Source organism: Panthera tigris, chromosome A3 (assembly GCF_018350195.1).
Source record: "Panthera tigris isolate Pti1 chromosome A3, P.tigris_Pti1_mat1.1, whole genome shotgun sequence".
Taxonomy (NCBI): domain Eukaryota; kingdom Metazoa; phylum Chordata; class Mammalia; order Carnivora; family Felidae; genus Panthera; species Panthera tigris.
The window spans coordinates 1,613,787-1,626,461 of record NC_056662.1 but is presented as its reverse complement, the minus strand read 5'-3'; the positions used below and the strand labels follow the sequence as shown (position 1 = coordinate 1,626,461).

The window sequence follows — 12,675 nt, the reverse complement described above, 5'->3', positions numbered from 1 at the left end:
ACGCACCTGCATTTGGGACCTCACGCCCCACGGCCCTGATGCGCGGAAGCTGGGCGTGAGGGCAGGCCTGGCACTCGGGGCCCTGAGAGAGCACGGGGATGGCGGCCCACCCCAGGGGACGCCCCTGGCCAGCCCCGGCCGGGAGACTCACAGGCAAAGAACTGCCACGGCTGGTAGGTGTGGCCGAAGTCCGTGGACCGCTCCAGCACCCAGAGGTCCGGTCTCGGCGAGTTGGCGAACTTGATGAGCACGTAGGCCACGTGGAAAACCTGCGGGAGGGTGAGGTGTTGACGCCCCCAGGCCCCCTCCCCTCAGCTCAGGGCCTGGACGGCCACCCCACCCCGTAAGGGGGGGCCCTCTTTTCCCACGCTGGACGTCCGTGGGCTAGGCCCACGAAGGCCAGCCGGCTCGGGGCACAGCCCCTTGGCTCAGGCCTGTGGCTGCCGAGGCCCATGCTGGGGACACAGAGACTGAGGGTGGGAACCCCCATTTCTGACAGTCTCCCCTCCTGGGCCTGGGGTGCCTCCCTCCACCTCTGCCCCAGCGGCACATGGGTCAGGCTCTGAGTCTGCAGGCAGGCCTGGGGGCCGGGGTAGAAGGGGCACAGGGGCAGTCTGTCCACAGTGCCCAGGCAGCGAGGCTGGCCGGCCAAGTCAGGGGCTCATTCCACTGTCCCCGAGGCTCTGGTGGCCGGCCTGGGCAGGTGGCCAGACGGTAGCCCCAGCTCCCAAATGAGCCTGGCCTCCTCAAACAGCCAGCAGCTCCCGGAACGGGGCCCCTCTCCAGCCTCACCCCGGTCACCCCATGGCACTCTCAGAGCTGACTCGGGACCAGCTCCCTCTCCCACTGACCGGCCCACGGCCCCGGAGGCCCCGACGGCAGGTCCCTGTGCTCATCAGGAGACCCCAGTGGGGCAGAGGGGCTGGACCATAAGCCCTCTCAGATCTGGGCCAAGGAACCCTCGCCAGCCCAGGAGCTGGTACTTCACAGGGCCCGGGGCGTGTCAGGGCGGCACCCAGCCCGGGAAGGGCAAAGCCGTTCCCGCAGAGGCACCCAGAATCCCTCAAGCACCGGCAGGCAGCACAGGGGCACCTCTCCTGCTCTGCCCCAGCACAACCTCACTCCAGGGAGGTATGCCTCTCACCTCTTCCTCACCGGAGGACAGCATCCCTGGATGTCCCTAATGTCTTGTGCCTCCAGGGGCTTGGTGGGGTCCCTCCCCTGTCGACTGCTTCCCCGGCCCTGCAGCCTAGCAGGTGTTAGCCTTGATCCCCCAGCCCCATCCGACACGGGATCCACAGGGCAATCGGGACACCTCCTCGGGGAAGCCCTCCTGACTGCAGCCCACCCATGCTGGCTCCGGAGGCCCCGGTATGCAGACACATGGGGCGAGGTAATGAAGGAGCCCCTTTCAAGAGGCAGCGCCCCACGGAGGCTGGAGGACCCTTACAGGTTGTGGACCCAGCTCCTTGGGGGTGCGGCGCATGGCAGGGGGTCCCCACATCAGCATCCAGAGCCCCAACCCTGGGCCACAGTTCCCAGGAAAGGGCTCTGGCTCACTGAGAACAGCCAGGAGGCTCAGGCGCCTGCCCGGCCGTGGCCTGGATGATGAGGCTGGGCCACCGAGACCCCTGAGAGGCAGAGTGGCTGAGGAGGCCCACCCTCGCACACCAGCCGGGCGTGACTGCCCTGCCCCTGCACACATGCTTCCGGGGGGTGGTGTCCCTGCACCCACCCGGCCTCAGCCTCCCCTGTGTGCTGACGGGATGGGGGAGGGACAGTGTTTTCCAGGCCTCGAAGCTCTGAGGGCCAGTGAGCGCCTCCCCTCCCCCAGCCCTCTGCCCCGCCGCTAAGGGAACAACAAAGCCGGCAGGGCCGCTGTGCAGGCTCTGCCCGTGCAGGGTGTGTTTGGGCTCCAAGGAGACACGGGCAGGGCGGGCAGTGGGACTCGGACGGCCCCTAATCTGCACAGGGAAGGCTGGGCACTCAGGAGGGGCGGGGGGGTCCCACACAAGACCAGACAGAGTGAGCAGACAGGCCGCGTGGGGCGCCCACACCCCCACCCCAGGAGCACTCCCAGGGCCCCCCCGGGTAGGCAGTGGACGGTGCAGCAGCCTCAGAGGTGACGTCACCCATCAGGCCCCCCACCGTGCCCTCAGCAGGGCCCCGCCAGCGCCTGCTGCCCCGGAACAGAGCACTGGGGCCCCACGGGACGAGGCAGGGGCCACTTCAGGGCTGCCCGAGGCCCACAGTCAACCCCCATCAACTGAGGCCGCCGCGGTGATCCTGTGAGGGAAGGTGGGCACGGGCCGCTAAGAATGGGGGGAGGGGGACGGGAAAGTCCCAGGCCCCTGGGACACACCCGTTCCGAGTCCTGTCATTCCCAGAAGGCCTGGAGTTTTCAGAGACAGGCCCAGCTGAAGCCAAGAGCCGCCTTTCCCCGGGGAGGGGGGTGGGGGCGCGGGCTTCTCCACCCACAGCCAGGCTCTGAGGTCATCGTCCGTTCAGTGCTGCCCGCGGGGGAGGGGCTGGGTCTCTGGGGCACAGACCCCACACCCAGACTGACACCTTGGCCAGCCCTCAGGCACTCCAGGGAGCCCCGGGGACCTCCAATGGCCCCTCCCGCAGGAGGGGTCTTTGTGCGGGAGGAGGGGGGCATGGCAGGTGGAGGGGGGGCCCCGGGTGCGTGTCAGGTGCCCACAGGCTGCTCTTGGGTGGGGGCGGCAGCTCGGCCCCAGCAGAGGCCCCGAGGAAATGAAAGTTCCCGCCAAGCCCCCTGGGACCCACCCCCGCCTTTCCCTGAGCGAGGCCACCAGGCTGCGCCCTCCGCTGGCCGGCTCTGTCCCTCCCCCAGGTCGGCGGCCGGTCGCATTTTTCCCAGCTCAGGGCACTTGCACAAATATTGATTCAAACGCACGGAGCAGCGGGACGAGGGCAGCACGGAAACTTCCACCCCGTGCGCAGCGCCCTAGACGCGAGCAAGACCCCTGCCTCCGTCTGTTTGCCACCTCGTCACCGGCCTGTCACCCGGGGGGCCCCAGACAGCTGTGCCCACGGCCCCAGGCTGGAGGGGACGTAGCCGTGCACCCAGCCTTCCCCATCTGTCCCCAACTGGTTCCGGCTGCCAGGGCCGCACAGCTGCCCTGGATGTGACCTGGGAGCAGGAGCAGACCCCTGGCCTCCCTGGACACGGCCCTCCCCCCGCCCGCCCGCCCGCGGGGCTCCGCTGCCAGCTGGGGCTGACCTTTCCCGCTGCTGCGAAGTTCTGTGCAGAAGGAAAAAAATGTCTTTTAAAGCTAGAGCCAAACAAAAGCCTCCGAGTTATTTTTAAAAATCTGGCTATTCCGGGGCAGGCACGTCTCCAGGACGGCAGCCAGACCTGCCTCTCGGCCGCCGCGCCCCCTGGCCCCCACGCCCTCCTGACCCGGGAGGGCACGTGCCCCGGTGGTGACCACTGCCTGAGGGGGGCTGGGGCCAGGACAGGAGGCCCAGAGACTGCGGTGGCTGTGCGTCCCCTCCCTGGACACAGCACAGTCGGAAGACAATCATGGCAAAGGTGCGGGTCAGGGCGCGGTGTCTCTCCGAAAGCTCCGAACGGGAAGACACCACCTGTCCCTGGAGGTGGCGGGGAGGGTGCACAGGGCACCCGGTGCCCAATACATGCTCGGTGCCAAGGCAGCGGTGGGGGGAGGGGAATGTGCAGGGGCCAGGGCTGGGGTCCGGACAACATAGGGAGGGACTCCAGACCCCACCAGGGGCCCCTGACACCCCCAGGGATGGGGGGGGGGCAGAGGGTGACAGCTGGTCAGCCACCTCTTCAGTTAAGGCGCCCACATCACTAAAGGCAGGGCCACGGCTGGAACATGGGAGTGCGAGGTGCTCACGTCCAGCGCGGCCACCTCTGCCCCGGCTCATCTCGGAGCTGGAAAGACCCAGGCCAGCCCTGACGCCTCTGTCCTGGTGGGGGGGGGGGGGGGGGCGGTGTGTGGAAGCCCAGCCCCTCCTCCCTGCTGGGCTGGGCGGTGTGAATCACCCCTCAGTGTGTGACTCAGCCCTGGCCCTGAAGGAAGCAAGGCCCCATGCCGATGCCTGGGACATTCCCGGGATGGGCCAGGGTCCCAAACTGTGGTCCAGCGGAGGCAGGAAGTCCCTCCTAGACCAGGCGTCCGGGCTAGCTCCCTGACCTCCTGGATCCCCCCACCTTCAGGGCCCAGCACCCCCGCGTCTGCACCCCTCTAAGCAGGGACCCCATCTGGAAACATCCATGACGATCAATGCCGTGGCACGGGCCGGTGAGGCTGGGCCGGGCGTGTCTACTCAAGCCCCCAACTGGGTAAATAAGCATGGCCGTCCACACAGCGGGAACAGGGAGACTGAAAACAGGCTACACGTGGACCAGTTCCAGGAGAGGCAAGGACTGGAAAGCCACTGTCGGGACGGAGGCAGGACACGGAAACAGAGGATACGCAGAGGCGTCAGGGCCTCAACACTGCTGGTCAGGGCACCGGGTAGGCAGAGCGGCATGGGGAGACTTTCAGGGAATGGGGGGCGTGGAAGGGCCTCCGACAGGTGTTCAAAGACCCCAACCACCGAGGCCTTGAAGGAGGGTTTCGGGCCCAGCCCCAGCCCAAAGCTCACTGCCCCCCGTCCCCTCCTCCCTGCAGCCTGGCCCAGGTCAGGCCAGATGGTCAATCCCAAGCCACAGGAAGTAGAGTTTATCCCGGCGGGGGGGTGCCCAAACCTAAACAGTTTGGTCTCGGTGAGTGGGGCTGCTAGTCACCGATGCATGGGGTTTGTTTACAAACAGAAAACAGGAGGCTTTGGGGGCCACCGGGGCCTGGGAGGGGAGGCCTGGGAGGTGGCAGGGAGGTGTGTGTGCCTTGTGCTGGGTGGTTCGTGTGACCATGGGGGCCCCTCTGGCCCTGTGTCCTCTGAGTAAAGGGTCTCGCTCATTCTCGGCAGAGGGGGGATGTCTACCCCAGGGATGCCACCAGGACCCCCTCACTGTCTTCCCCCAGGGAGCTCAGCTCAAGGGGCCATGTCCGGACCAGCCCCCGCACCTGTCCTGGCCGCTGGGCTCCGTAACCAGAGCCCGGCCACCAGCCTCGGTCATACTTCCTGCCACTTCCCTTGAACAACCCCGATGACACTCCCAGGGTGCTGGCCGCATGGCCGAGTGCCCAGCTGGGCCAGAAAGCCAGGCCAGCAGGCACCCGGGGACCAGGAGGCCTGCCAGGGGAGCCCGAGCCGGCCGGCCTCTGAGGGCATCCTGCCCAGAACCGGGGCTGGCAGGGCAGAGCCACACGGGGGACCCCAACAGCCAAAGCAGCCAGTGGGTTCTGGGGCCCTTGCTGAGGCACAAAGTCCACAGGGAGGTGCTCTTGTCCCCACTCTAGAGGAGGGAACAGCCCAGGAGGCACAGAGGCCACGTGGCCCGGCTGGGACCAAGCCCGACAACTCATCTAGAAACCAGTACCAGGGTCCTGGTCCATCCACACTGGCTCAGTTTCCCCGAGTGCCCACGGGGGCTCACCCACCGGTGGCTACCAGCTGTGCCAAGGCTTTGTTCCTCGGCACCCTCATCGGGTGGGCGGTGGCTGCTGGCGCCCTGTCTCCCCACTGTCCCCCACGGAGGGCAGACTCCTCACCCTGGCCTCACACCCTGATGCTGGCCCCAGTCCCTCTGTACCGTTACCTGGCCATACCTCTCAGGGCTGGGACAAAGGGCTGACCTGCCCCTGCCACAGGGCAAGAACGCAGTTGGGAGGGGATCAGCATCCCCACCTGAAGCCAGATCTGGGGAGTTGGTGGCAGTGGGCAGGTGAGGGAGAGGACCACTGAGGAGAGCCCCTCCTCCATGGCCAGGCCCCAGGGGGGTGTCTGGAAAGGGAGGGGGTCCGCCCCACAGCGACCCCCAGGTATCTGTGCCCAGCTCCTTAAGACCACTGGGCTTGGGGGCACCCGGGTGGCTCAGTCGGGTGAGCATCCGACTTCAGCCCAGGTCATGATCTCATAGTTTGTGGGTTCGAACCCCGTGTCGGGCTCTGTGCTGACAGCTCGGAGCCTGGAGCCTGCTTATTCCGTCTCCCTCTCTCTCTGCCCCTAATCCACTCTCATTCTGTCTCTGTCTCTCTGAAGAAAAATAATAAACATTAAAAAAAAAAAAAAAAAAAAAAAACCACTGGGCTCAGGGGGAAAGGCCTGGGACCCCATGGCTGAGCCCCTGAAGGGGGCAGGACCTACCTGCCAGGACCTGAGCCTGGACCTACCCTGTGGCGCGGGCCTGAGCCAGGGCAGTCAGAACAACATCCACCCTGCCCTGGGGGAAGGGGGAGCCTCAGGCTGGCAGGAGGCTCCCGGGAAGACCCCCAGGCCGGTCACTGGGACCCAGGAAAGTGCCAGCTAGTAGAGTCTTTCTGTACCCCTCCAGAGGAGGCCCAGTTCTGAGGCTGGTCACACCAGCAGCTTGGCTCTCTCAGGTCTGAGGGTTCCCAGCCAAGGTCCACAAGGCGAGCAGGGCAGGGAGCCAAGGCCTGGGCTCCCCATGCCCTTTGCAGCCAGGGCTGGGCTCTCAGAGCCTCAGTTTCTCCATCTGCAAAACGGGAGGGAGGAGGGTCCAACGGCTCCCGCTCCACGGTGAGACGGGAAAGACCACACAAGGATACGAGTGACTCAGAAAAAGAAGGGTCAGGCTCACGAGGCCCCATGGGCCCCACCGCCTCCAGACACACAGACGCTGCAGGGATCAAGCCCCCCCAGCCCGGGCCCACCCACCATGGCTAGGAGCTGTCCTGTGGCCCACCCGCCCCCTTGCCCAGTTCTCCAGAGGCAGGAAGGCCTCCGATGCCCGATGCCAGCTGCCCCCTCCCCCTTCCCAGGGTATCCGCTCCAGATCCCAGAACAAAGGCTGCTGGCAGCCCGCCACAGGGGGTGTGCCCAGCCCCACTGCCCGCTCAGCCCGGCTTCCTGACAGAAGCCCAGCCCCACCCCAGGGCCCACGCCTCGCGGGACCGCCTAGCCCCCACGGCGGAAAACCTGGAAGCGGCCGCCCTCGGGCCGAGCCTGTCACCCCATCCGCCCCAGGGAGTGCGCTTGGAGGGCCCTGCCCTGGGGACATCCCCAGTCTGACTGGGCATCAGCCACTCCATCACCAGGCCAGGGGGGGCCTCGAGGGCTCGGACCTAGGTCACTGTGAGGGCCGAGTTCTAGGGCCACTCCCTAAAACACCTCCCCACCACGCGCAGGCAGCTGCTGCTCTGCCCTCCGAGCCCTCGCTGAATTCCCCCTTCCCTACATCGGGGCACTGATGTCAGGACCTGCTTTCCATCCCCAGCCCCAGCAAGCAGGGCGCCCCGGAGGGACCCAGTCACTGCTCGGTGGCTCAGGGAAGAGCAAGCAATGAGCTCCCTTTCCAAGAGGGAAGGTGGCAAACTCGGGAATTTCCTCCAGAATTCCGTCTTGACCGGGAAGTATCCCCAGGAAAGACATCTCTCTTGCCCACAAAGTTAGAAACTGGGTCCATGTGCCCCATCCAACTCCAAAGCACTTTATCAGGCAGTATCTGTCCTCCCCTGTCCCCCAACCCAATCCAGGCTGGCAGCCCTTTGGCCCAACCAAGACTGGGGCTTTGGGGGATCTGTCTGCAGTCAGTAAAGTCGGGGGGAGGAAGGAGGGAGGGATGAGTGGATAAAAAGAGATATTAGTGGGTGAATGGATGGATGGGTTGGTGATGGGTGGGTGGGTGGTGGGCGGGCGGGTGGGTGGATGGATAGGTAGGTGGCTGGCTGGCTGAATGGGTGGGTAGAAAACAGGAAGGAAGGGGAGGAGACAAAGAGAGAGAAGAATGGCTAGGTGGATGGGTGAGTCAATCTCCCCCAAACACAGCTAGAAATGACCCCTCTCCCCTCTGCGTCACTTTACAGTTGGGGAAACCGAGGTTTGGAGAGTCCAGATACACATGCAGTGAAACCCTCTTGCTGGCCTGGAACCAGTCCACAAAGCAAATGTACCACCAGCCTCATCAATTCTGGCCCGTTTCACAGATACGGAGGCCACGGCTCAGGGGCCACGGAGCCCAAAGGGGCCAGAGCTGCAGGGCGTGGGGCACCGTCCAAGTTCCTCCTTGGCCCCACTCACTGCGCCTCAGGGAGACATCGTGCCCACCTGCTCTGCGGCCACCCTGGGGTGGCCATGGAGACTGGGCCACTGTGCACCCAGCTAGGGGCCTCCCTCTCTCCCTCCGCGGCCGGGCTTGTCCCCCGGAGGAGGTGAGGAGGCAAGAGTATGCCAGCTCAGCACAGGTCCCCCCGGCTGACCGCGGAGCGGAGCAGGAGTGGGCTGCACGTCCCCGCCCTCCCTCCCATGGACCCCCACGGCGGTGCCAGAGAGAGGAGGACCCCAGGGTCCCACAGGCCCCTCCCAGACCCCTCCCAGAGGACAGGAGAGCACAGATGTGGTAAAAACCCAGTGAGCTGAAGGGAAACGGAGCAAGCCCCCTGCAGACTCGGGCCGGCTACCACCACCAGCCCGGAGGAGCCCCTGGCAGGGAGCCCATTAAAGGCGGCCGCCCCCAGCCCACCCCTGTTCCGGCCCAGCTCCTGCCCCTTCACTTCGGCGGCTTCTCCCACTGGAAATGCCAGGCCACTTGTTGGGGCCTGAACCCACCCCTTCGCTGCCCACCTTCCCCTGGGCCGGGCCTGCGGGCCTCCCGGCTGGGGGCAGAAGGTATCCCAACAACGTACCCTAAATCTGCCCATGGGGCCCGCCCTTCCGGCCACCTCACCACCTCTCCTAACACCATCAGGGTGACAGCGGGACGGAGGCTCAACCAGGAGCAGAGACCCACCAGGTCACACACCGGGACGGTGGCCAAGCCACCGCCGTGAACAGGCAGGGGTCTGGCAGGATCGGCCTCGGGGCCCAGACCCCAAGAAGACCCAGTGTTGGCTGCTTCTGGGCTTGGGCTCATCCACCTGCCCCCACTGAAGTCCCAGCAGCAGAGGCAACAGGACTGCTGGCCCATTTCACAGGCAGGACCCCAAGGCCAGGCACCTGGCAAAGCCACACGTAGAGCAGGACGCAGCCCGGGGGAGTCTGACGCAGCCCAGAGCCAGCAAGTGGGGTTCGTGTGTCACTGAGAAATGCCCGGCCCCACCTTCCTCCTGCACAGAGACCTCAAAGGCCAAGGAGAGCACAGGGCCTGGCCTGAGCACGCACACCTAACCCCAAGGTGGCCTCGCTGCAACGCAGCTATTCCAGGAATGTCCACTTCCAGGGCCTCCTCCCACAGCCGCCAGCCGGAGCCAGGCTCCAGGCAGAGGAATTCCTCTGAGTAAACACCAGGCCCTCCTCCGAGCTGTCCCCTCACCCCATGACCCCTGGTGAGCCCCCTCCCCCCTCCCCCCTCCCTGAGTGCAGCAGCGATGTTGACAAACACACAGAAGGCCCCCACCCCCATGCCTCCGTCGGCCGGAGGCAAGGGGCCTGCGGCCAGCAGCCACCTGTGCCCAGCCCCCCCCCCTCCCCCCAGTCCCCAGGGCTCTCCCGGGGCCCCACGGTGAGTTCTCCAGCCGCAGCTGCAGCGGTGGGGGGTGCGGGGGCAAAAGAGGGGCCCTACCTGGCCCAGGTCCAGGGTGACGTTGACCTCATTGTAGTGCAGTCCCCGGGACAGCGGCGGACTCTGCCACCAGCGCTCCGTGCCGTCGATGGCGTTGCTCACGGGGTGTGCCCTGTTGCTGTGTGCGGCGGTGCAGATGTCGCAGTACTGGCCCTGCGGGGACGGGGAGCTCAGATGGCCGGTCTCCCTGCCGCCCACCAACCTGCCAACCCTCGTCCGCCCAGCAAACACACACGGAGCGCCTGTGATGGGCTGGACTCAGGGCACCTGGCTCGTCGAGACACGGTCACACCCCTCCCGGAGGAAACGGGAGAGCGGCCCCCTCCTAAGGTGGGAAAACCAGCGTGGGCCTCCCTGAGGAGGCGAGTGGAGTGTGCGCTCCAGGCCCCGGCCGGGAAGAAGCAAGGAGAAACGGGAAAAAGGAGGACGCGGCCAGAGCTGAGGGGAAAGAAGGCCGGGCGGGGGATGTCACCACTACCTCCCCCCCAAGCAGGGAGGCAGGGGTCCAGGTGGCCAGGACGGCTAGAGCCAGGCTGCCTCCCCAGTTCCGTCAGCAGCTCCCCCCAAGTCGGGCTCTCACCCAGAGCCTGGATTAGGGTCTCCAGAGAGACGGAATTAAGCCATTCCGGCGGCCTGTGGGGAGAGGCCCAGAGTGGAGGCGTGTGGGCAGCCGGCAGGAGAGGCCTAGACCTCCAGGCTCTGCCGCCGCTGAGCCCCTGGGACGAAGCCAGGTCACAGCACCGTGAGCCTCAGTGTCCCCATCCGAAGAGTGGGGATAACACTAGCACCTGCCTCGGCCACAGCACAATTAACGGATCCCACGTGGGGCCCAGCAGCTGCTTCTGCCACGGTCCAGCCACCTGCCGGGGGCCTATCCTCTGGGGGGGACAGAGACGTCCCTGTCAGGGAGGAGCAGGTGCTGGGAGCCTGGGGGCACGGCGGGGGGGGGGGGCAGCTAGGCACTGGCCTCAGGCCGAGTGGAGACCCAACCCCCACCCCAGAGGAAACCAGACCTGCTATCCCTCCGCACACAAAGGCCGCCCTCTGGGACTTGGCATTGACCAAGGCCCCAGAGGCTGTGTCTGGGAAATGTGGCTGCCCCACCCCTCCCAACCTCCCCGGGGGCCAGACCTCGTCCTAGGAGTTGGAGGTAGGAGCGTGGGAGATCCCCTGCTCCCCCACTCCCAGGCCTGGCAGCCAAGAGAGCCCCCAAGCCTCCACAAATTCAAGGCGGGCCCCTGCCTCTCCTGGACCCGTCTGCCCCGGGCCCAGGACAGTGAGACCAAAATGCAACGGAGCCTGGGCACCCAGCCTTTTCTACCCAGCAGCCTCCAGGACCCCCGGTGCCAGGTGCTCCGGGTCACCCTGTCTCAGACCTTGTTCCCGCCTGTGGGCTCTGGACCCTCATCTCCTGTCCTGTCTCAGCTCAGATGTCGCCCCCTCTGCAGGGCCCCAGAGCTCTAGACCACCCAGGCAGCCAACCAGCCGAGCCCCGGACATCACCCGCCTCTTCGTCCTATCACAGGGCCTGAAATTGTCTGGCTACTAGTGATTCTCTGGTCACTGTCCCCTGCTCAGGGGCCCGGAGCTCAGTGGTGGCGGGACCACCGCCCAGCTCTTGACTGCGCCCCTGAGCCCGCGCCGCCCAGAGCGGCCACACCTAGGGGCTGGAGCAGCGGCCACCCAGAACGGTGGGTGTCATGTCTGTGGGTGGCTCCACGGCCAAGCTCACGTGGTGACCCCACACCCGAAGCCAGGGAGGCGGGCAGGGCCACCTGGTGGGTCGGTGGGCCTCCCAGAGAAGGCTGCCTGTGGTTAGACCCCCCGCCCCCAACCAAGCCTGGGAGCACCATGTGGAAGCTGGGTCAAGGGTCAAGGCAGGTCAGGAAAGTTTCTGCTCAGGCCCACCCAGAGGGTCAAGGAGAGCTGACTCTCTCTAGTCCCCACAAGAGGCTACGGCGGGCGCCTCTCCCGGCCGGCCTGCCAGCCCGGCTCTGGCTCACAGTGGGCAGCGCTGGGGAAACCAGGCTCCCTCCCACAGAGGGTCCTGCCGGGAACACAGTGAGGAAACAGGAGTAACACGCCCCTCCCCGTGAGTCACCGCGCCGGCAGCTGAGCCCCCGACTTCCCCTGCAGGGCCCAGGGCCAGCCCGGAATCCCTGCAATGCCCACCTGAGGCCACAAGGGCCTGAATGCCAAGTTGCCCTCTGCCCGCTCCAGTGCCCGTCCTGCCCGGACAGCAGCCCCCACCCCGGGCCCCAGATGGGACGCCCCCACCAGGGGCCCTGGGGGCTGCCAGCCAGCCCCCATCCTTGGGCCTCACATCCTCCGTGACCCAGCGCCCATGCTGGCACAAGACTGAGCTCTCAGGATGGACAGAAGGTGGGGGTCACCACCCTGGCACGTCCTACCCCAGGCCCTCGGCTCCAGTTGGGGCCTGTGGGCGAGGCCCTATCACCAGCCCGTTTGAAGGCCAGGGCGGTGAGCAGGCCCTCTGCCCTTAGAGGAGAGGACAGAGGCCGGCCGGGCCAGGGACTGGTCCAAGGCCACACGGCTGTTCAGCCTGTGTCTGCCAGGCCAAGTGATCTTCCCAGGGCACCTGGCAGCCTCAGAACCGGGACGCTAACCAACAAGGGCTACGGTCGTTCAAAGGGAAGCTTCCTCCTCTTTCTCGCCCGACCATGCGCTGTGGGGGCTCACTCGGGGCCTGCTCCCCCCTGTGTGACACCACGTTTGTCAGAAGTCACTATAACTGATGGCTTCCCAGGGTCCTCAGGCTAAGCTCACAAACTCAGGTGAAGAAGGCTCTCGTACTGTGCCCATTTTGCAGATGAGAAGCCTGAGGCCCAGGGAGAGAAACTGCACAGTTAAGAGAAGCAGAAGAAAGAGGCTTTGACCAGGGGCCCCCAAGCTCCTCCTTTAAGCAATAAAGGCCCCTCCCTTCAGGGGTCTGGCAGCTGCTGCTCTGCCATCCCCCCCTCCCCCCCCAGGTGCGCAGTGAGGAGTTGTAAGGGGGCAGCAGATGCTCTAGAGGGACAGCAGCAAGGGCTCAGCCAGGC

At 66.2% G+C, this 12,675-nt stretch overlaps 1 protein-coding gene across 1 annotated transcript in view; it reads right to left on the bottom strand.

The window, feature by feature from the left end:
* Positions 1 to 12,675, bottom strand: part of LAMA5 (laminin subunit alpha 5) — a 51,770-nt gene that overhangs the window by 37,431 nt on the left and 1,664 nt on the right. The window contains exons 2-3 of the mRNA XM_042979978.1: positions 9,617 to 9,769; positions 152 to 269 (exon numbers count right to left, since the gene is read on the bottom strand). Coding sequence (XP_042835912.1) covers positions 152 to 269; positions 9,617 to 9,769 — 271 coding nt within the window. The remainder of the gene's footprint in view (positions 1 to 151; positions 270 to 9,616; positions 9,770 to 12,675) is intronic.